The 24146-nt window shown below is 44.6% G+C and overlaps 1 protein-coding gene and 1 long non-coding RNA gene across 7 annotated transcripts in view; one reads left to right on the top strand and one right to left on the bottom strand.

Annotated features, from left to right (window-relative positions):
- Positions 1–4127: 4127 nt before the first annotated feature.
- The window catches only part of VMP1 (vacuole membrane protein 1), a 103305-nt gene continuing 83286 nt past the window's right edge, over positions 4128–24146 (bottom strand). For all 5 annotated transcript variants that reach the window (XM_080983141.1, XM_080983144.1, XM_080983143.1 and 2 more), the window contains exons 11-12: positions 8033–8132; positions 4128–5559 (exon numbers count right to left, since the gene is read on the bottom strand). In XM_080983141.1, coding sequence (XP_080839267.1) covers positions 5419–5559; positions 8033–8132 — 241 coding nt within the window. In that variant the 3' untranslated portion in view covers positions 4128–5418. The remainder of the gene's footprint in view (positions 5560–8032; positions 8133–24146) is intronic.
- LOC308464144 lies at positions 5602–23217 on the top strand. Of its 2 annotated transcripts, XR_013979882.1 has the most exons (3): positions 5602–7146; positions 10800–10904; positions 21797–23217. It is a non-coding gene; the product is annotated as an uncharacterized lncRNA (long non-coding RNA). The 2 variants fall into 2 exon arrangements; XR_013979883.1 differs by lacking the exon at positions 21797–23217 and having other exon boundaries at positions 10713–13052.

The raw sequence follows: 24146 nt of genomic DNA, 5'->3' as shown, positions 1-24146 counted from the left end.
TAAACAAGCATAAGGCAGACACACAAAGATTCTCAATTTACAGAGCCACAATCTAAATGTGCTTGAAATGAATCAATCTTACCACCAAAAATTAATTTTCTCTCTTTTTTTATTTGACCAACCAGCAAAGCATTTATTTGCATTTAAGAAGTTTTGAAAATCTTTCATCTTTTTACTTGGTCATTAAGTATCAGAGAAGCATCCTTCGCCCACCCAACCCTCAATCAGAAAGAGGCACAATAACCCAATATAGCATCAAATAAGATCTAAACATTTTGCAGAATCTAGCAGAACTATCTATCTTATCTGCACACAAATATACAAATGTTATACTGACTATTCTAGAAGGTGCTGGACTCTAAAGAGCTTCGATAAAGAATGGTATACAAGAATCTTCCTGGAGGCTTGCTATATTATGAGCTGTAAAAGGGGAAGGGAAGGTATTTATTGTTGCTAACAATGTAAGTGAAGCCTTAAATTTGAAATGGCTTATCTGAGTTAATTATCTTAGTCCCATGATTTCACTGCTTTGTTCTGTGCCATCAACCCCTGCTTCATGAGACCATGAGCCAAGGTGCTGTTCCTCCTCTAGAGTTAGCTGATCCTATGTGATTCCTGAGCTACATGTGGTTTCACTCTTTAAATAAGGGGGGGGAAATCCTGCTACGTGATCAAAACTGACAGCTCAAGGCAATCCAGGTATAATAAACTCAAAGAGTAAGCAAACCTGAGAATAGGACATGTGGGAAATGCAAGATGGTGTAAAATGACCACGTAAAAACTATTCAACCCGCTGTGATTTCCTGACCCAGGCCAGAATGGCAATTTATACCAAGCAAACAATGTCTTCCTGAACAATGGCACAGATGGGGAGAGTCTGTGGCCCTCCATGTGGGAGACTACATCTCCCATCATTCCTGACCCCAGAACCATGCTGTCTGCTGGAAGCTGAAGTCCAGCAATGTCTGTAGGGTCACAGGACCCCAATCTCTGGATTGGCAGCAGAGCAGGAAGGGACAAGATTCATGTATCTGCTGTTAGCTGTTTTCCTCTCATGCAAATTCCTCCTACCCAGGCCTTTTCCCTCCCTGAGGTGGGCAGAAATCAGACTGGTGTGTGTGTGTGCTCTAGGAAGCTTTAAATCTATCGCTTTCCCCCTGCTGTTATTTGGCATATATGAGGCTGAGATTCTGTGTGTTTTGGCATAACATCTAGTTCTGGCCTCAAAAGTACCAAAGACGTAAAACAAAATGCATTAAAGCAACGAGGCGTTAAAAGGTATTCATTGTCCTTTTGTTTTGGTTTTAAAGTCTGGTTTATTGAAAGAACCAAGGCATGAAATAAGACAGATAAAAACCAACACATCAAAATTACCATATTAAGATTTCCTTCAAAATAGGCATGGTATGAAAATAATATCGCTACATGCTGTTAACTATTACTAGCACGTTGAACATAGGCCAAATGGATTGAATGGTGTTTCTTAAAGAAAATGACTGCTGGATTTTGGTTGGTGGTCTTAGAACAGGGGGGAGGCTGGGTGGCATTTCGACCAAGACAAGGTGGAAAGCCAGAGTGTTTCCTCATGAGCCTGGTGGTAGATGAGGCCATCCTTGTAGCCAATGCCATTTCTGCAGCACTGATTGCATAGTTCTCAACAGCCAACCCCCCAGAGGGATACAGAGAGCTGCATCTCTTTGCAAACAAACCTTAAAACCAGCGGCTTAGATCCAAAATGTGGTGGCACGCAGAAATGCACACTTCCCCATGTCATGATCTGTTCTGGATCCTCATGTCTGCATTTTTCAGGGAGTGTGGTGGGACTGTAATTGGGAAGACAATTGGGGGGGGGGGAGTCCTGAGCCCTCTTCAAGCATTCTAAATATTAATTAAGCAAACATGCAACCTCTTTATTTTGGAGGGAATGGAGCCTCCTTTACTCATCAGAGGCTCCTGTGCTTTTTAACATTTTGATTTCTGAATGGCTCTTCAAGTTTGGGAGGTTCCTTGCTTCAGAAGTTAGCTCTCCAAGGAGTTGGAAGGCAAAAAGAACAGTGACGTGGAGGAGAGCTAGCGTGATATCCACTGCCTCAATCTCACATGTTTACTTAAACAATATTTACAATTCCTGAGGAGGGATCTTGTTATGTTAGCAGAGCTCCATTTCATTCACGAAGCGGAAGTCAGGTCGGTAAGCCTTCTGGCTGAATTCAATTGAGCATGAAATGCCTCCCATGCCTTTGAGCGGAGAAAGGGTTTCTTTCCCTCCCTCCCACTTTGCTAAAAAGCCTTTGGGAAATCGTACCACACCCTCCAGTCATCCCAGCTCTTTGACTACTCTGAAAACATACCTGCAAAAAACCCACCTTGTCCCAAACATGTCCCAGGATACCGGTGACTACCTTGAAGGAGGAAGGTTTTTATTCATTACTAGAAGCTTGGTGTTGCTTGGGAACTTGACGAAAGCAAAAAAACAAAAACCCAGTGAAGTTTTGAAACCAGTGGTTAACATCAGTGAAGTTTAGAAAGGTTCAGCCTGCCACCTTGATTCAAAATGGTGTTCAGTTGTATCAAAGCACACAAAAACCTGCTCCTTGATCTTAGGAACCATCATGTAAAATTTGTTCACAGTATCTTAAGAGGGATCCAAATGCAGAGTGAACAAAGTACTCTCCAAAACATTTGGCAGATTCAAAGTACACCTTTCATTTAAACCTATCCTTTAGAAAACCTCAGACACTTCAATAAGGAAAGACAAAAAGACACCGGTGGGTATTTGTTTGACAAAGAGCTTGGAGATGGATGAATACAGTCAAGATGAAAGATACCAAAATGTCAGACAGCCTACCGACTGTTGTTGCCATGACATCCAACAGTCAACATCAGTCTGATAAGCTATCCAACAGAAAGGTACAAGGCCATGGAGGTATCACGACGGTAGGCAGACGAGCGGGAGTGATCACGACACATGACACACATACACCAAGCACAATCCACACCTTGACAAAAACGGTTAAACGCAGATGTGCAAGAAGAACGAGCTGGTATTCAAAGGTGATTGCACAGGTACGGCCTTTGTCCCAAAGAGAGCCAACTAAAGTCAACCATAATAGGACAGTCACTCTGAAACCTAGCGATGACACCCTGAAAAGGGAAAACAGGTTTCCTGGCATGGTTTGAGAAATAACGTACAAGGTCTTATATTTTGTCCCAGAAAACCCTCTTAATTGTTAAGGCAAACCAGTGATAGGCTTTTCTGTCTTATTCTACATCACAGGAATTCAGGAAGCTGCTTTCTACCGAGCTAGACCATTGGGTCAATTTAGAGTCGTATTGTCTACTGGTTCTCCAGCATTTTACATGGATATTTTCCTCCTGGAAATGCCAGGGATTGAACCCAGGGCCTTCTGCATGCCAAAAGCATGTTCTACCACGGAGCTATATGGTCCTTCCTCCAAGAGAAGAGAAAATGTGTGAATTAAGGGCCCTGGGGAAGCTTGAAAAATAAACGAAACTGAAGGCACATGGAACAATCAGAGGCCTGTCTCTGCCTTGCAATGTTGGGAAAGGGGAGGCGCAGAATTACCTCTGCATGCAAGCCAAAATAGGGTGGGCAGTCATCTAGGAGGGGGGTACCTCTTTAAGGGGCCCTACCTGATATTTAGGGGAACTATCAATGTCTCCTGCTTTATAGGAAACTGAGGAAGCTGCCTGATATTGCCCAAGACCCTTGGCCCACCTAGCTTAGGACTGTCTAAAACGGGGACAGGAGACCTGTGGCCCTCCAGATTCTGCTGAACTAGCAACTCCCATCATTCCTGACCCTTGAGCCATGTTGGCTGGGGACGATGGGAGCTGGAGTCCAATAACTTATGGAGAGTCACAAGTTCCCTTGTCCATGCAGATTGGCAGGAGCTCCCCAGGATATTCAGGCAAGGGCTTTTCCCAAGTGCTAGCTGGAGATGATGTACTCAGCCTCTAAGCAACAGTGCCTACTTACGCAAAGGGAGCAGAGGCGATTTATTGGGTTGTGGCAAAAAGTGTTGCATTTTCTGCAGGCGTTAAAGCAAAAGCAAAACACAATATACACACTTGTAACTTCTGTTTAAGAAAAAGGCATTTAAAAAGATATTTGAATGGTTGTTTATTCCAGTCACCCTTCTTGCACCTTGCAAGACACCCTCCTGTGCATTTCCTAACGATGCTATGCAAAACATCGCAAGTTAACCGTTTTTAAAAAAGAAACACAAACAAACCCAACACAACGGGCTACTTGTCAGTTAAATAAATAAAATTAACCAAACCGTGTCAAGGTCCCAACACTTTTCTATTTCCTTGAGTGAGAAGTTCTTGCGGGAGGGGAGAAATCAAAGAACAAAGAGCTCCAGAGGATCAGAGAGACTCTGGAGGGAGATAAAACTTTGCAAAATAAAATGAAGGTGAAAACAGGAATACAAAAGGGTAAAGAGGAGGAGGAGGGGGAGGAATAGCTTTAAAAGACCAAGACAAGAAGGTCTGGAATGATCCAAGGTGATTTTATATATATTTCTTCTGTTATCATCTTAACGTCATTCTAAATATACAGATTTTTTTTCTTTTTAATGGAAAAAAGAAAAGAGAACTCCAGCAGCAGATGGCACCAGTGTCTCTGCTCAGAACCATTATGAAGTTAAAAAAATCTGAGATTCCACCCACCCCACCCAACATGTAATGGAGAACCTTTGAAGAACCCAGATGTTAGCACGAGGGTCATGCAAGTCTGCTAGCCAATCTAAGACTATTTATTCAATGTTAAGACTGGGATGGACATGTGACCATCTCAGGGGAGAAGATGGAGCTACCAACTTTGGACTTTTTAATATTTTTTTTAGAAAAAACGTAGTGGCAAGCTGGGTCTATAAGTTACAGTCCGGAGTTGTGCTGCCTGTTAAAAAAAGAAAAATCTGTGATATTGGGCTGTATTCAAGGAATTTTTACTCAGTTAGGTCCATTGAAGGTTAATGGATCCATGTTAATAAGTTCAATGGACTGTATTCAACCAAGTCCAAAGTCCTGGTCATTAGTTTCACTGAGTCTGAGTAGGACTAGGATGGAATACCACCCAGTGGGTCTACTCTGAGGATGAATGTTAGATATAATCCACTGGAAATATAAATTTAAAATAGGAGGCAATGTTCTCCCCTTATATTCCAACTTGGATGAAATAAACAGAAGCATGTACATTACCTTTACAAATGGCAATCAATGAGAAATGTTTACTAATCGGCAGAGTTACTTTGAAAAATAATAATAAAAAACACCCCACAACCCTCTCACCCACCCTCCAATTTCAAATGCCGATTTTGATTTTATTTTTTTTTAAATGCGAGGCTGGTCGTCCCAATTAAATTTGGGGTCCGTCTCCCTCTTCCCCGGAGCTCATTTGGTTTTCTCCTCAGAGGACATCTGCTGGAGACGCTTAGCATAGCTCTGAGCCATCGAGTTTATAATGGACAGGATGAAATAGCACACCATGACGATAACCAACTTTTCAAACATCCACGACAGCCAGTTTTCGCTCTGCAGATGAAGAAAAAAGGAGAGAGGGAGAGAGAGAGAGAGAGAGAGAGAGAGAGAGAGAGAGAGAGAGAAAGGCAGGAGAGAATCCAGGTTAGAATACACAGATAAAAAATTTGCTTGGACTGACAGGGAATGGTTAACTTCTCCCCTACTTCCAAAAATGCCCACCTAGCTCACTTAAGGGCTTTCAAGTTTCTGACTTATTTGCCATAGAGCCCGAGAAGAGTTCTGGGGGATACTACATGCAGACATAGGCCAAATTTGCTGGGCCTTCTCTATTGCCCCAGGGGAAATCCAGAAATGGCCCTATATAGCTCAGGGGCGGAGGACCTGTTTTGCCAGTAGAAGTTTCAAATTCTCTGCATCTCTGGTCAAAAGGGCTCAGGGAAGGAGGGCAAGTCACTGCCAGGTAGGGTAGTTAAAAAGCCTGACCTGGTCCAAGGCTGCTTCCTAAGTTCCCTACAAGACTTGAGTCCCACAATGCAGGGGTAGATCAGCAAAAGGAGTGAGTCCTTCAGGGAAAGCTAACTGAAGAAGGCCCAAAGAGCTTCTGAGGAAGGGCTCCAGGGCAGAGAATCTGCTTTGCACACAGAAGGACCCAGATTCAATTCCTGGTGCCTCCAGGTAAGGCTCAGAAACACTCCTGCCTGAAAGCCTCTAGTGAGTCGCTGTTGTGGGCCAGTGTAGATAATACTGAGCTAGGTGGAACAAAGATCCAACTCTGGTTTAAAGCAGCCCGATGCTGGCTCAGACGATTTTTAATCTATCTAGCTGAGCATTGTCTGCAGGGGGAAGGCAATCGCATTGCCCATCACTCCATGCTTTGAATTGGGTGGGGACCCTGGACTTTACTGCATGCAAATGCCAAGTCTGTTCGAAAGCTACTGGCACAATGAATGAGAAACAAGCTGTAACAGAAGCTAATGCAAAACCACCCAGGGCAACCTTCCATCAAAACAGACCAATGGCCCATCTAAGCTCAGGATTGGCTACACTGACCGGCAGCAGCTCTCTGGGGTTTGGGGAGGGGTACTTGGAACCTGGGATCTCTTCTGCATGCAAGGCAGATCGCCTACCGCACAGAGCTACGGACCTCCCCGGCTGCTCTTTGCCCCTGCTTTTTGGGTGCTCGAGCGCAGGCGCCTCCAAGGGGTTAACTAAGGGCGATCTGCCCTCCTGGCGCGTCCCCCGCCCCTCTCCCTGCCTGGATCCCGAGAGTTCACACTCGGGACAATAAAGAAATAGAAAGAATCCGCCGCGCCCCGTGCGCAGTGCAGCCATTGGCTGGCAGCGGAGTTCCGCGAAAGGCCACCCCTCGCTTCTGTTTTGTTTGCAGCCTGTTCCGGTTGGCATCGGGGTTGTGCAACCCGCGACTGACGCAGCAGAAAAGAACTGCTATTAAAACATTTGCCGGAAAGAGGGCTGGAGAGGGGAGAAGCCTGGGCGTTCCCCTTCGGGGTCAAGAGAGGGCAGCAGCGAGCAGCAGCATTTTCAGAATGGGTCATTCACATAATTCCCCCTGATGTCGGCTTCCTGGTACCTGAAGGCTGCCTGACTTTCCCAGGTGGGACAAGACTCCGGATGCCCGTGAGTGCTGGATGCTCTGTGACACACTCGGTTTAGGGTTAGGGGAGGGATGGCGAGCTTGTGGCAACCTCCCCGCCCCCCGCCAGACCAGCGTTGTTGGGCCACTGCTCCCATCACCTCCGACCATTGGGCAGCACTACCTGGGGCTGATGGGGAGTTGCAGCCCCCAGGCTCGTTTTAGGTTCCGGCAGAGAAAATACTAATCATCAAGGTATTCCTGTTGGGAGGAATCTTGATCTTGCCGGATCATAGCCCTCCTACGTTTGTTTGCTTTTGGAGTATTCCAACACGGAAGGGCACAAAATTAACCCGTGGTAGTCCTGGCTCAAGAGTAGACCCACTGAAAACCATGCACATGACAAAAAAAGAGACTCATTCGCTTTAATGGGTCTACCCTGAGTCAAAATGAGTTGGCGACAACTCATTTAAGGTCATATAATAGTGCTCCCTCCCTCCTCGGGCTTGGCTTGCTTCCTAAAACAGACCTCTGCGACAGTCATTCTAACCATCATTTAAAAAGGTTCAGTTTTAAGGACTGCTGACCAGCTCTTCACCCCACCCTCTCTCTTTTTAAAAGCCAATTGTAAGAACATCAAAAGAACTGGATCTGGTCATCACAGGGGACACCCAGGCGCTCCAGTGGGAAGCCGCCCCCCCAGGACCTGACTGCTACAGCAACTCTCCTCAACAGTGCTAAGACCCATCATTCAGGCGATTTTTTTTTTTAAGCTGCAATGTGACAGACTAGGCTGCTGTCCCTAAGAGGATCTTTAAATTCAAACCCTGAAGCTAATCCCAGAATACAGGAAGCGGGCCCGGGAGAAGGTGTGTGTGTGGGGGGGGTGAAGTCAGGAAAACAGAAATAACAAGGCTGGAGATTTCTTACCTGGGGTGCTCCTTCCGCTTTGTGGTGAAGCTTCAGCCGCTGAGTTTCCAAATATTGCTGAAAGGGCTTTTGGAGAGAAGGGCCTACGCTGGGGACGGCGCTAGGTCGGGTACCCCAAAAAGAGCAATTCAGGCAGAACATTCGGAAAGGGTAAAGCCGGGTTTAGGGGGGTGGGGGTGGGAAAGAGAGGATGGAAGAAAAGAGCACAAGAGGAAGAAAAAAATATTATTTAGCTGGGGTGGGGAAAAACTTACCGCCAAAATTCAAAATCACAGCTTAAGGAAGTGGGGGCGATCAAACCGGAGGCACGTGGAAGAACCACGGGTCTTTTGGGGTTTTTTTATAAAAGAAATAGCACGTGGTTATCGGCTTTCCTGATGGTTTGGAAGCATAGAAAACTCTCCCCTCGCAAAAAAAATAAAATTAAAGATAGAGAGAGGAAGGAAGAGACAGAGAAAGAGAAAGGAAAGAGGAAGGGAAAAAAGCCCAAATAGCAAATGTTTTTTGGTAGCCAAATGCCGGTTAGCTAGATCGGAGGCAGCAGAGAGAAGCAGGAGGTCTGAGGTTATATTGCTAACTGTTCTTCCTGAAAGCCAAGCCTGAGAGCGAGCTCAATGCATCAGCGAAGTGCCAGGAGTTCAAATGGAGTGACTTCTGAGAAGTCCCAACCATTTATCACCAAGGGTTCCTGTAAGAACTGGTTTGAACCGATTAGCAAGGAAATGACTTGGGCTTGTGTCATTCGCCCCAGTTTAAAAAAGAAACTGCCCGCCCCCCCTCCTCCCACCTCTGTGACTTGCCCCCATCGGCTCAAAAGGAGGCGGGCCTTTGCTCCAACCAAGTCCTTATTAGGACAATTCCTGCGTCATCCATCCATCTATCCATCCATTCTCTCCCCCCACTTACTCCACCCCCCGTCACACACTCCCTGGTCCAAAAAAATAAAATAAATGTATTAGCCAATTCCAAAAGGCACCTCCCACCAAAAAAAAAAAAAAAAGGGGGGGGGGGAGAGAAAGAAGCCAGGCAATAAAAGGAGAAGAAAAAAAAAGTGGCTGATTAACAAGGAACAAAGGAAAAGCTGTGAACTTTTCCTTCTTCTGAATCATTTCATACTTTATGGCCACTGACTCTGCAGGCAAATGATAGTTACGGAACACACCTTACCTTGGGAGGAATAAGGAAAACTGATTAAAAAAACACGCGCTTTCCCAGATATCTCTGGTTTCCCAACAGGGTACGGCGTGGTGGAAAGCCTAGCTCTCAGCGCAGAAATGGCTTTTTGCTTCTGAAAGTGGCAACTGAAGACCATCGAGGCAATATGTTTACAGGGATATACGTGTGAATGGAGGGGAAAGGTGTCCCTCCATCACATGAGTAGAGAGTGATAAAGAATAGCTTGAAAGGTGGGGAGAAAGGAAGTCAGCCAAGGACAGTTTTGCCAGAAGAAGGAGATGCCCTCAGAGGCTGATAAGTTCCATATGATTAGATAAATTCTCCAGCCTCTCCCCCCCCCCCCGCAAGTACTGTATGTGCCACTGAAATCAGAAGGGCTTGCATGTGTTGTTTAGGATTAGGATGCTAAGATCCCAGCTGAGAGCAGGTGGGTTTAGGCGGGGGGGGGGGGGGAGGCAGGTTCAAATCCTGACTCGGCCGCAATGCTCAGTCTCTCAAGCTTATCCTACCTCATAGGGCTGTCGAGGAGGATGAAACCGAGGGGGGAGCAGAAGGCAGGAGCCCCTGCACCCAGGCAACTAACTGAGCCTCCTGGAAAAGTGGCAGGATGTAAAAATGTAATCAGGAAATGAAAGGAGAAGCTCTGTCGCTTTGCTCTTTTGAATGCAATTAAGACACTAAAGGCAGCACAGTGCTTTAAGAGGGCTGGCTCTGCCATTAGGCACAATGACCATAACTCCGCATACAAAAGCCAGCTGGGCTAGTAGTTAAAACTTGCTTCAACACTGGCCACAGGATAGCATGCTCCATCATAGCTGAGGGCAGAAGTCTAGTTGTGGGGGCACAGCTGCCTCCCTCCCACATTCCTCACTGTGTCTCACTGGCCATGCTAAAGCAATCTCCCCCCACTCTTGAAAAGCGAAACCCAAAAAAAATCAAAGGAAAAAAGCCCCTTTTAAAAGCCAACTAAAATTTTAATTTTTTTTCATTGATCTTTTCACGGGAAATATGAAAAGCGATAAGACTATGCTAGTCATACTCGGTAGATCTAACAGCATCTCAAGTTCCATTAATTTCAACTGATGTATTCTGACATAATTTGATATCACCTATATAATTTATGTACATTTCTCCAGTTTGGATCTACTGATCCTTTTGGAAAGTTTCAAGCAACTCTTATCTTAATGCACATAGATGTATTTCCTTTAGGGGTTAAATGTGTTTTAAATAAAAATTATCCTTGCCAAAGCTTCTGTTCCCCTGAATTTATACTGCATTCTTCATCAGTCCTTAAAAATCTAGCTATGGCTATGTCCATGTTAATCACATTCAAAGCAAAATTGGATGCAACCTATGATTTTTAAATTTTACCATACAGTAAAGTACTTGGTTTAAATATATATATATATTTTCAAGGATTGGACAGTGAACACAGTTCAAATTGGGAACCAGGTTTGGTAGTGGTATATTTTCCTTTATAATTAAAAAACATTTTCTACCCAAGGTAATGTGATTAAGGTAAAAATTATGTCAGCTTAGGAAAGTTTGCAAAACCAAAGTGAAGACTCATCTCCCCACTACGATTGTGCAGAATGACTCGTCCAGCAAAAACGAGTCACCGTATTCTCAAAAATCACACTCGGGTTAAGATTTCAGATGACACAGAAGTCCAACAGAGAAAAGAGCTTTTGAAAAGGTAATGCTTTTGCTTGAACAAACCTGCATTAGGTAGGAAATACTTAGATGGTGAGAGTTGAATGACTGACAAAAGAAATTATTCAGGTCTTTTTAATTGCAAGAGCCGATATCCATTTGCCATCAAAAGTTAATTGCTGAACAAAGTTCGCATTGTTCAGGATTGGGTGGGTACATTTTCTTCCTGATGCTCAGTTTTATTCTCTCTCTTTTTTATATCCCTTTTCCCGTAACAGAAAACGGTGCAGAATGACAACCTTGTAAATCCATTGCACAGTATAAATTTTATTAAGTTATTCTGTGGTCTTTCGGGAGCTGTTTATGAAATTACACAACTGAGTGTTATCTACTGAAAATTTACAGCTTGTCCAGGAAATGTACACCATGCGTTTTTAATACAGGAGAATTTTTATTTATTTTAAATGTCAAAAGGCTGTAGCTTCTGCTCACTCAGTTTGATTTAAAAAAAAACTCAGCAATTAAGTTTGGTTTATTAATTAGCATTTTGCATACTTATTCTTCATTTACGTAAGACTCTTTCAGAATGCCAAAAGGGTTAGAAACCGAAACTGAGAACAGCTGAAATGATTTTCCCATTATCCAATTAAAAGGGAACAAAACAACACATTATGGAATTTGAGTAAAAACTTTCTAGATGGCATGGGTTTTATTAAAGTCAGTCAACAGAGGATCTGAAAGATGTGTCCTCCAAAATGTGCATTTGACCAATATATATGTCAAACTGATGCCCTTACTATTATTACCATTATTCCACCATCCATGTGCATTACGCTTTATAGAGTGGAAGAACATAGGTCCTTGCTTCAGCTACTGCTTCAGTCAGTGGCAGATATTTCAGGTATTATTTCAAGAAATCTGCCTTTGCCTGGCACAGACAATGACCGCAGCAGTGTCAATGTGTTACTACACAGTGCCTTTCGTTGGGCAAAACTGCAGAGTAGTAACATAGTTCTGGCTTTCTAGATTCAAAAGATAAAAATAAAAATAAATACTGTACAGCAAGGCTTACTACCCAGGGCTACTATCCATGCAGTGTAAAAATAAATAAATCTCAACTTCTACAGATTTTACTTTTAAAATAGTAGCTTATCTTAAAAGCAAAATAAAAATAAAAATTGGGGGGTGTTGTCCATATAGGTTACTGAAGTGCCAATCCTATACCTACTTCCCTGGGAATGAGCCCGATTTAATTCAATGGGACTTATTTCTGAGTAGTAAGGTCATACTGTCAGAGAAGCTGATGTGTTATTACAACCCTGATGGTGGATATGAACAGCCACAAGCCCTGAGAAATTCTTATGATCAAAATTTTAAACATCCCTAGAATTATTAATGAATTAGGTAGCAGTCAGTTACTGGATTTATATATAAAGAATGACCCAGGTCAGCTACTAACAACAAAGGCAAAATTATCTCTAAAAAGCAAAAAGGAGAAAAAAAGGAAGTAAAAATTATGGTGTTCCTTGAGAAGGATGTTCCAAACTCACCTTAAATTTCACTTTAGAAGAAACTGAGTGACAACTGGCTATAAATGTGTAAGGTATTCCTATAGTAGATTTTTAAAAAAGTATTCTTCTTTACTACAATAAGTGTTTGTAAAGTATGCTCCTCACTGGACTTTTTTTTAATTTTGAATGATGAATTGGAATAAAATTTATGCAATTAAATGAAGTACTACAATGACTGTTAACTGTTTTACAATGCAATCCTGTACGTAAATTGAGGCCAACGGGACTAATTCTACATGCAACACTTTCTTAGAAAAAGGAAGTTAAGGATTACAGCCTCGATTTCCTTTTTCTAAGAAAACCAAGAGTGTGTGATTCATCTAAGTACTTCTGATCCCCACGGAACAGAGTGGGCAACCCTAATTTTACCTTTTAATTTGATGGAACTTAACTGGATTGTACCTCAGCTTAATTTATTTCTGTTACACTCAAGTGATACGAGATACCTAGTCACCACTCAATGCCGAAACCTCTGAAATCAATTGGCATGTCTGAAGGTACTGGATCATGGCCACTGTTTGCTAAAGGCTTAATAAAACCTAGATTTTAAAAATACCTTTAGCGACCCTGATTTTATGAAGACATATGGGAATATAAATAAAATACAATTTGCAGTTTAATTTCTTGTACTTTTTTGTGTTTGTGTTTCAAGGCTACTACAAGTACTAAATCCAGTTAAATGACCAAATAAAAAAAATGGGAAATGTATATTTTGGCTTACAAAACATTTCATATTGTGAAACATAACAATGTGCCAGTGATGGTGGTTATGATTTTAAATTATAATCTGTTTTCAGGATAGCTACCATCACCCAAAATGTGCCCTTTGAGGGGGGGGGGAATCTGTTCTGATTACTGTCATCTGAACAAAAGGATACATTTCTATCAAAAAGGCTGAAAACATTGGTAGTGTATTTAGTATCTAAAAACTGTTTTGTCCGTCATTGCAACAAATTTTATTTGGAATTGCTTATACTGTACTGCCTTTTGGCACTAAGTATCTAATTTTGCATGCAATTAAAACAGTTTCATAAATAGCTGGGCAGATCAGAAGTGGAAAAATATTATTTATAGTCTCCACTCTTTGAAGACGATTTGTTAATATCACCTTCACAGACATTAAAACTAAAAAGCCACTATGCTGAAAGTTGAACATTTTGCATGATGCATGGATTTCAGTGTGACAGTTAAAAACATGCTTTATTCCATTAAAATCAGTGGGATTGAAACTTGGCGGAATCATGCCATAATCATTATTGCCTTTATTACATTGATATCCACCCTTCTCCCAAGGAGCTCAAGAAAGCATACATCATCTCTTCATTAATCTCACAATAACCCTGCAAGGTAGGTTAGGCTGAGAGAGTCACTCTGGCAGTGGCACAGAAACTTCATGGCTGAGCAGAGATCCTAATCCAGATATCCCACAGCCCAGGTTTCTAGCCACACACTGTACAGTGAAATGTGCCCTTCCATCAAACCCTCGTCTGAACGAATGAAGCACTATTACAACTGACACCCCACCCCAGTGGGATCAACACCCCTTTGCTTGCTGGCTCGATATTCCAAATTTTGACAACGTCCCAAGGCAATCCCCTCTGGCCATTTCTCCCCTTGCACTTATAAAATCAAAATCCCATCTGCTTTGGGGAACCCTGTGCCCCAAGTTCCAAAGTTTGCAAAAAGGTAAAGGGATCCCTGACCGTTAGGTCCAGTCGTGGACGACTCTGGGGTTGCGAGCTCATCTCGCTTTATAGGCCGAGGGAGCCGGCGTTTGTCCACAGCTTCCGGGTCATGTGGCCAGCATGACTAAGCCACTTCTGGCGAAACCAGAGCAGCAAATGGAAACGCCGTTTACCTTCCTAGGAGCGGTACCTATTCATCTACTTGCACTTTGAAGTGCTTTCGAACTGCTAGGTTGGCAGGAGCAGGGACCGAGCAACGGGAGCTCACCCCATCGTTGCGATTCGAAACACTGACCTTCCGATCGGCAAGCCCTAGGCTCTGTGGTTTAGACCACAGCGCCATCTGCGTCCCTTAAAGTTTGCATAGTACACGGTATTGCAGGAATATGGAAGCATCATCAAAATTTCAACTGCAGAAGTACACAAGGTAACTTTTAAACAGCCAATTATGTGGATTACAAATCTCTGCTGTTCTTTGGGAACAACGAACGCTTCTCTATTAAGAATTTGGAACTGGTCACTGTTTGGCTAGAAATTGGACCCTGTTCTTTATTCTAACAGCCAAATGGGTCAACGATCTTACATTGCCCGGTGTCCCTTTTCTTAATAAGCAACAGACAGAAACCGGTTCCAAATTGTTTAATAGCGCAGTCCTAAGTGCTAAATATAGTTAAGCTCCTCGGTCTTTTCTTTTACAAGCCAGATGGCCTGTCCTGTCCAGAATTCATTGTACTCCGGACTAACGCTTCTGGACATTTCTTGCCAGCTTTCACCGACAAGGAAGCACATGTTGCATTTAAGGATGCTGAACATCCTTCAAGCAGCCGGCCAAATGCACTTCTGAGAGCTGCAGGTTGCTGTTGTTTTTGGTTGTTGTTTTAAAAAAGGGAAAGTAACTAGCCCTCATGAGGACGGAAAGCTTAAGGAGATGGCGATGGCATATTTGAAAGCCTCAGAGTAAAAAGCAGTGGTTGGTTTGCCATTCCAGTAATTGGGTGGGATTTTTCTGTGGCATTCTGTCTCGGGCACCGCAAGCCCTTGCGCTCCTACTTCAGAAAATTCTCATGCTCTAAAGCAGTGGTTGTCAACTTCTGCAGACTCTGGATCAGTTTTTTAAACTCCACGCAGCAACACAGGACTGACTCTCTCCCTCTCTCTTCTGTCTATTGTTTCCTCTCCTGTTCTGACAATTTCTCTCCATTTTCTCCTCTCTGTTCCATCCTCCCCTCTCCCTCACCTTGGCTGCCTCTATCCATCAACCTAACACTCTCTAGTCTCCTCTCCTTCTCCATCAGCCGTGGTTCACAGTTCCTAAAACCACTGACAAAAGTGTGCACTGAAAAGCATTCTGTTCAAACAACAGTTCATCTACCAATTCTGAAAGTTTTAAAAGAAGGTAACTAACCTACAGCAGTCAAATATTGAGCCCCTGTCCCCATATCCATTGGGAAAGAGGTGCTAGAAGATTTTAACTAGGGGAGTTAAGTAGGTGATTAGTACAGTGGTACCTCGGGTTACATACGCTTCAGGTTACATACGCTTCAGGTTACAGACTCCGCTAACCCAGAAATAGTGCTTCAGGTTAAGAATCTTGCTTCAGGATGAAAACAGAAATTGTGCTCCAGCGGCACGGCGGCAGCAGGAGGCCCCGTTAGCTAAAGTGGTGCTTCAGGTTAAGAACAGTTTCAGGTTAAGAACGGACCTCTGGAACGAATTAAGTACTTAACCCGAGGTACTACTGTACCTGCTTTCCCCTCTGTTCACACAGAACAGTTTTGAAAGTGAACAGAATGATGGCAGGGGCTGGAGATGATGAATGAAGGGTCTCCTTTCCAGTAGTGGCTGATGTGATAAGGCAGAGCTGCAAAGCCACCCTCCTGAAACCAGCTTACCTGGACAGGTCAGGGCAGTGGCGAGGCTAGAGATGGGTGAAAGCATGAAATCTAGCAGCACATCAGCCACAAATGGATTATCACCCTCCTCCCATACAACCACAGAGAAGGGAGGTGTGTGTGAAAGGGAGTTAGATTGGCATCTTGGCTCTTTGCTTGCCCCTTTGTTTCTGATACAAAAGGAAATACCTCACTCTTAAGCAGACCGCTGGCCCATCGGGCACGGAACAGCCGACTCTACTTGGCAGTGTTTTTTACTCCCAGGCAGGGTCTTTCAAGGCACACGTTTGCATATGGTTTGCATGTGCATCAATGCAAATTTAGGGAACCAAAGGGAAAAGGTGCCTGCAAGCTATTTTTTAAAATAAAGAGAGGAAGATGATTGGGGGCACACTGCAAAAGACCCTGGGCTCAGACCTCCACAGGTTCCTCACCCCTAGACCTTGGTCTCATCCAATGAGGTACTTTTAAAGATTGCCTGAAGATATGCATACAAAGTACCATATTTTTTGCTCTATAAGACTCACTTTTTCCCTCCTAAAAACTAAGGGGAAATTGTGTGCGTCTTATGGAGCGAATGCAGGCTGCGCAGCTATCCTAGAAGCCAGAACAGCAAGAAGGATTGCTGCTTTCACTGCGCAGCGATCCCTCTTGCTGTTCTGGCTTCTGAGATTCAGAATATTTTTTTTCTTGTTTTTCTCCTCCAAAAACTAGGTGCGTCTTGTGGTCTGGTGCATCTTATAGAATGAAAAATACGATATGTAGTCAACACCCAGCTCTGCCATTCCTCCCAATACCTCTTTTAGCCAGCAGTTCCCCACTTAATTCTGCAAAACCACGAGGACTAGAAACCTGAGTGCCAGTGGGCAGCAGAAAGCAGGTATCATATTCCCGGCCCCAGGCCTATTAGTTTTTGCCATGGTGGTGCCGCGGAATTTGACCTCGCAACCCTGAGGCTTCTTCCTGGCTCTCCCTTTGACAAGCTGAGTGAGTCAGGACTGCAGGCGTCAGATGTGGCCAACTGACTCTGCTCCCTTTGAAATTGTATCGCAGAAGCAGATCGTTGAAACATGTTACCTCGAAGGAAGGAAGGAAGGCGCCGTAAGGTGATGTACATCATGCAAACTATACGCAGCAAGATGCACATTGATGGGTGACTTAAGAATGAGTCACATCTCCATCTCATCTCACAACCCTGCTCTGGAAGGAGAAACAAAGACGTGAGGAGTAAGAAGGGGTTGTCTGTGCAGGCTTGCTAAATGCCCTAGTGATGCTCTTGGCTGTGTACATTTACATCTACATTTAAAGCATCTAGTCCAGCATCTTGATCTCACATTAGTCAGCCGGATGCCTGTGGGAAATCAGCAAGCAGGATTCGACCACAAGTGCACTCTCCCCTCCTGTGGTTTCCAGCAATTGGTACATGGCTTCCTGGGAACCGTAGTTCACGCCTTACAGAGCTACGATTCCAAGCACCCTTACACTACAGTTCCCAGTGTTATTTTTTGGTGGGGGAAAGCCATGGGTTTTAAGCATATGGTGGGTACACATCCTTTGCTTAGATTCACCGTGATGGGAATGCCGGAGGGGACATTCTCGCTGAAAATGGCAAGCCTGTTTTGCAAGCGGAAGATCCAATCCCTAGTATCTTCAGGTAAGAGTAGGAAAGACTCTCTGACTGATCCCAGAAATCTGTCGCCTGTAAGTGAGACTGTGCGGGGGGGGGGGGGGGGGAGACCCATTGGCTGCATCAGGCTCACAGGTTTCCCCACCCACTGTAAATGATAAATGAGCTGGATGGACCAATGACCTGACTCGGCTGAAGGCATGTTCCACCTTTTCACTTAGAACCATGAGGACTAGAATCACAATTTATTTTTAGGGGACGGAACGCAGCTCGGTGCAGAGCACCTGCATTGCAACGCAGAAGGACCCCGGTTCAATCCCCGGCACCTCCAGTTAAAAACTAAGGAGTTGATTGGAAAGCTTTCTACTTCCCCATGGGGCCACATAATCTGGCTCTGCAAAGATCACTTGGCTCGCCTGGAGAAATTATGCTTGGGGAGCAGCACCCTGCAGAATGTCTTAGGGTGGTGATCCCAAAACTGGCATTTTCTGCTGCCGCTGCCCCCCCCCATAGGGGAAGCAGCGACCATCCATACCCCACCCAAGTAGGACAGCATGCAGAAGGGGCTGGCTGAGGCTGGTAGGTCAGTGCCCCATTTGCCCTAAATGGCCCAGCCTCCACTGCCCATGCTCAATGCAGTTACAGTGGTACCTTGGGTTACATATGCTTCAGGTTACATATGCTTCAGGTTACAGACTCTGCTAACCCAGAAATAGTGCTTAAGGTTAAGAACTTTGCTTCAGGATAAGAACAGAAATCGGGCTCCGGCGGTGCGGCGGCAGCAGGAGGCCCCATTAGCTAAAGTGGTGCTTCAGGTTAAGAACAGTTTCAGGTTAAGAACAGACCTCCGGAACAAATTAAGTACTTAACCTGAGGTACCACTGTACTCTGAGATCGCTAGGACATGACGATGGAGAGAGGGAGGGAGAGACACGCACAGGGGTGATTTTGGGGCGGCAACCTCGCGCCTGCCGTAACTTCTGCTTCCAGCCCAACTTGCATCATAGGAAACAGAGCCTAACGTTTTGCTTAAAAGTTTCCAGGGTCTCTATGTTTGGGGCCAAAGTTGTTCCAAATGACTGTACGGGTACTGTTTTAATAACTCTGCACCAGACTCTATTAAAAAAAAGAAAGAGGAGGGTCCGGAATAAAAACAGCTGTTCAAGGCCGAACCGCTGAACAACATTTCTTTGTGGCTTTGTACTTTCTTGGGGGAGTGGTGGCTGGAGTTTTTATTTTTAAAAAAGAGGAGCTGTTTGTTTATTATGTGTTGCAGTTATATAGCTCAACTTTCCACCCAGAAGCTCAAAGTAGTGTACACGGTTTCCCGCCCTTCCACATCTTCTCCTCATGACAACCCCTGTGAGGTAGGCCAGGCTGAGAGGTAGCGACTGGCCCAAGGTCACCCAGTGGGCTTCATGGCTGAGTCCTGAGTCGGGATTCGAACCCTGGTCTCTCATGTCCGAGCCCAACACTCTAAGCACTGTTATACCACACTGCTTCTCTTTACCATAGGTAATTCCCTCCCGTGGAAGAGTCTGCAGATCACCCCTTGCCACCAAATTGCCACGCAAGAACCTTTGGCACTCGTTTTTTAGGCAAGGGCCGTTGCTCAGTAGAAGAGCATCTTTTAGGAGAGACCCCAGCCTGAATCCCTGGAGAGCTGCTGCTAGTCACAGACTCAGAGAGTCGCAAAGGACCCCAGGGTCATCTAGTCCAACCCCCCTGCAATGCAGGATGCTCAACCGAAGCATCTAGACAGTGCAGGCAATACTGAGCTAGACATGCCAATGGTTTGATGCAGCCTAAGGCAGCTTCCTGGGACGCGGGTGGCGCTGTGGGTTAAACCACAGAGCCTAGGACTTGCTGATCAGAAGGTCGTTGGTTCGAATCCCTGTGACAGGGTGAGCTCCTGTTGCTCTGCCCTGCTCCTGCCAACCTAGCAGTTCGAAAGCACGTCAAAGTGCAAGTAGATAAATAGGTACCGCTCCGGTGGGAGGGTAAACGGCGTTTGCGTGTGCTGCTCTGGTTTGCCAGAAGCGGCTTTGTCATGCTGGCCACATGACCCGGAAGCTGTACGCCGGCTCCCTCGGCCAATAAAGCGAGATGAGCGCCGCAACCCCAGAGTTGTCCCGACTGGACCTAACAGTCAGGGGTCCCTTTACCTTTATGGCAGCTTCCTGTGTTCCCAACTCTTAATATGAAATGGAAGGCTGTAGTTCCAGTTTTAGAGCACCTACTTTTCATGCAGAAGGGTTCTAGTTTAACCCCTCCTTTGGCATCTTCAGGCAGGGCTACAAGAAGAACCTCTCCCTCCTGCAATCTTGAAGAGCTGCTGCCTGTCAGTGCAGACAGTACTGAACTGGGGGGGGTGGGCAAGGATCCGTAAGGAACCTTGCTAAGTTCCCGTTTTAAAGAAGAAAAATAATCTGGGACAAGATGCTTATGTAAATGCAGAGAAGCAAAAGAGGATTTTTTTTTTGGGGGGGGGGGAATAGGAGACCCTGGTAAAGCATTCTCTGTTGCAGGGGTGGCTAATCCGTTCTCCAAGATCCGCATCTCATTCCCCGCTCCCTGCCGCACCCAGACTCCTTCCACCTGGTTTATCTGAACCTTGAAATGGCTCATTTAATTCCACACACAGACACTCCCCCACCTCCAGACGGTGATATAAACGGCTTTTAACGGTTAGATATTTTTTTTAATGATTTGTCATTTCCTGTAATGATAAAAGGTTCTCACAGCCTTTAAAAAAAAAAAAAAGCCATCCGTTTTCCCCCACGCTCAGCCAATACCAAGGCAAGATGCAAGGCGATTCAGAACAAACCCAGAACTTCGAGGAGCTTGACTCAGTTGTAAAAGATCACACTGCAGCAGAAATTCTGGATCAGCTCCAGAAGGGAGCTTGCCACTCCAAACCAAGGTCGCTTACAAACAGACTTGGAGAGTCTGCTTTCTGGAGATATGCTTTCATTTCAGCATTAAAAAGTGTGTGCGTATATATATATATGTATATGTGTGTGTGTGTGTGTGTGTACACACACACACACACACACACACACACATACTTGTATATATAGTTGCCAGCAGCACTGGCAAAAGGAAGTGATGAGATTTCTGAAGTTCAGTTCAAGCAGATCTTGTTGGCTTTATATTAGTTTTAAGCCTCCAATCCTACACATACTTATTCGGGGATAAGTCCCACAGTGGACCTTCCCTCTGAGTGAACGGGAAGGATGTTAAGGGCTGAAACCCACTCTTCCTCTTTCCATTCATGGTGAACATTCATATGTCATCTTAATACCTTCCTTCCCCAATAATTCCAGGTTTTAGTATGGTATACCCGGAGGCCCAAATCACCGTTTTCGAATACTCTTGCGTTCATTGCCCTGGACTGAAAGAAAACCCAGGACCAGATAGTACAATTTGCTCTGCCTCTTTCCCTAGGCGCTCATAAAACACAGATAGTAATCTCTTTGGGGCAGGGGCCTGTTGCTTATTGTTACTCCATTAAGCACCACCAGCACGACACGTTTTCCTCCAAGGAGCTTGAGGTGAGTTATGTGGTTCTTCCCTAGCCCCATTTTATTCTCACAACAACCCTGCGAGGTGGGGATAGGCTCAGACCGCAACTGGCCCTAAATCACTCACCGAGTGAGCTTCATGACCATGCGTGGATTGGAACCTTGGTCTCCCAGATCTTAATCTGATCCACTACACCACACTGGTTCCTGAAAACGTGTGCGAGGGCATGTGTTTTTGTGCACATCTGCTGGGCGTATATTTTGATTAATAGCTGCAGGTGAGAGCTTTTTTCTCAGTAGGCGCTGCATTCATTTCACTGCAGGAGAAATCCTGGCTGGCTGGGGCCAATGACCTTTGCAGATTCGAATACAATCCTACTGACCACAGCTCCTGATCGCACACTTAACTGTCTTTCGGCTGCTGGGTTAAATCCCTGTAGCTCTTTTTTCACACACACACACACACACACACACACACACACACACACCCTCCTCTCAACCCCACAATTACTGTGCTGCTGCTGCGATCCATTTAAAAAGGGTTTAAAGACCTTACGTGTCTAGAATTTCCTTCACATCTGTGCCTCCTTTTCAAAATAATAAATGGAACTTTCTCCCTTCCCCCTTCTGTTTCAGAGTTGACCAACTTGTGTACTGGGCTGAGTAAAGAATGTTTTCAACCCAATTGGATGAATTTGGTTGGAAGAGGTCGCTTACAGCACACGCAGAGAAAACGAGAGATCCCAATGCCATGACTGACAAACTTCCGAGACAGTTACACATCTTCTTGGCTTCAGCATCTTTTCCTAACCAAAAGCATTAAGACAAAGCCAGTGCAACTCTTCGATTTCTTTGCTTTGAAGAGCTTGGAAACTCCGACTTGTTCCTTATTAGATACTGAGCTTGGGTTCTTCCCACCTGGAGGAGGGGTTTGGATGTTCTCTGTGTCCAGTTGGTTGCCACAAAAGCTTCAGAAAAGCCGCAGCAGAGGTGGTGGTGGGGAGCCTGTGGCCCTCAAGGTGTTTATTTGCTTTTCATTCATTCAATTTACATCCCAGAAGGAGCCCGGGGCAGCAAACGGCAAGCGACTGAAAACATATGGAAAGGCAATTCCAATACACAAGCAGATGGGGAAAGTTCTGAACTTGCAAGGCTTGTTGCAGGACTCCAGCTCCCATCAGCCCACGGCTGGGGTGGGGATGATGGGAGTTGGAGTCCAGTGACATTTGGAGGGCCACATGCTCTCCCCCCCCACCCCGCAATTTTGACCCACTGGTGCAATGCTGTTTAAGCTGAAGCACATTGGATACTCGGATTAAACAGCATCGTGTTCAGTAGGGAAATATATAAAGGTACCTACAGACCCATCTGGCAACCCGGTTTCAGGTTTCGTACCTGCAGCTTTACCAAATGGTTTTATTGATGAATTTCTAGTCGTCTGCTGTTCATGAGGAGGCCAGTACTTTTGTGGTCTGCTTTGGGGACAGGTGGGTCATGCTTGCCCGTATCCATGACAACTACACAGAAATGCACCGCAAAGCATTGTCGTAATTTATTTTTATTTTTAACGTTCCAGTGCAGAGCTACTTTCTGTGGCACTACCCCGCTCTCCTGCCTAGCGTCACGTAACACTTTGCAGAAGTTGGGAACGGCTTGGAAATTCCCCATCGGGCAGCTTAAAACGGCTGCAAAGAGGGGAGTGCTCTCCCTCTTGATAGCAAAGCAATTTATTAAATGGCAGGAGGGAGTGAAAAGGAGGATGGGGGCTGGCTTCCTTTGACAGGGGTATGGTCTGCCAAACCTTAGTCCCACGTTCAGTTTGCAGAAACAGCTCTTAAAAGAAATAAATGGCTGGGAATCCCTCAACCCACACTGAAAGGGTCTTTATGATTTCATACATACTCATTTAGCTGACAGTCTCAAAAAGAAAAAGCAAGAAAAAGATACCAAAAAACCCCCAAACAAAAATAATATTCCTTGCAGTGAAATTAATTAAATCTGCTTGGATAAAAGAAAAACACCACAGAGCAAATAAATAAATATGCTATACATCATAATCGTGTGACAGAGTTCTTCTTACTTCGAGTGGGTGGGGTAGGGAAGGCAGCCAGAAAACAAGGAAGGTTGCAACATTTAGTTTTTAAGTGGCTGGAAATAAATACACTTGACTGTGTATCTTTCAAAGAATATATACAGCACACAACGGCTATGGAAATCTCTCACTGCACACACCCCTGCCCAAAATATAAAGAAAAATATTGTGTGCATGCATTTGATTTTATAAATATAGGTTGCCACAAGCACAGCGTCTGGCGATAATAGGAAATTTTTGCAGCCCATGCCTGGAAGTGGGTGGGGATATTCAAGAAGCCCAATGGGATCTGTTTACATAGAAAGCAAACCTCGCTGGTTCAGATGGGATTTGCTCCCAGGTAACGGTGTAACAAAATCTGCAGCCTAGATTTGACTCCGGCTGTCTTCAATTAAATCCACCAGGAAGAAGAACATGCCTAGCAAGTTTACATTGTGCACCGCAAAAGGGTGAGCTACACTTTGCGTCCGATAATGATTAAGAAATTCTGGTTCCTCCCGTGGTTTTTGCACATGGTTTTATATACGCTACTCTGGGGAGACACAGATGAGGTCATGTTTGAGAGATAGAAATAATAATAATAGTAAAAGCCAAACGATATCAGGACATTCCAGAAGTCTTCCCATCTACAGAGAACATTTTTGAAGTCTGAGGTGAACCACCCAACAAAGTTCGGAATCTGATAGAAGCTTTTGCAAAGATATTAAGCAATGTAAGGGGGAAAGAGATAGAAACTCTCTTGAAAGTTGATGAGCGAGGACGAAAAACGCTACTAGTTTTGGTCTGAAGATTTATGGGTGTTTTTGAAGAGACCTCACTTCAGAACATCAGCTTTCATACTGTATACCGTACTTTTCCATGTATAAGATTAGGTTTCTTTTCTTTAAAATAACG

This window comes from Podarcis pityusensis (assembly GCF_964106645.2).
Source record: "Podarcis pityusensis genome assembly, chromosome: 15".
Classification (NCBI taxonomy): Eukaryota; Metazoa; Chordata; class Lepidosauria; order Squamata; family Lacertidae; genus Podarcis; species Podarcis pityusensis.
The sequence above is the reverse complement of the archived record's forward strand: the minus strand, read 5'-3'. Positions and strand labels throughout refer to the sequence as shown.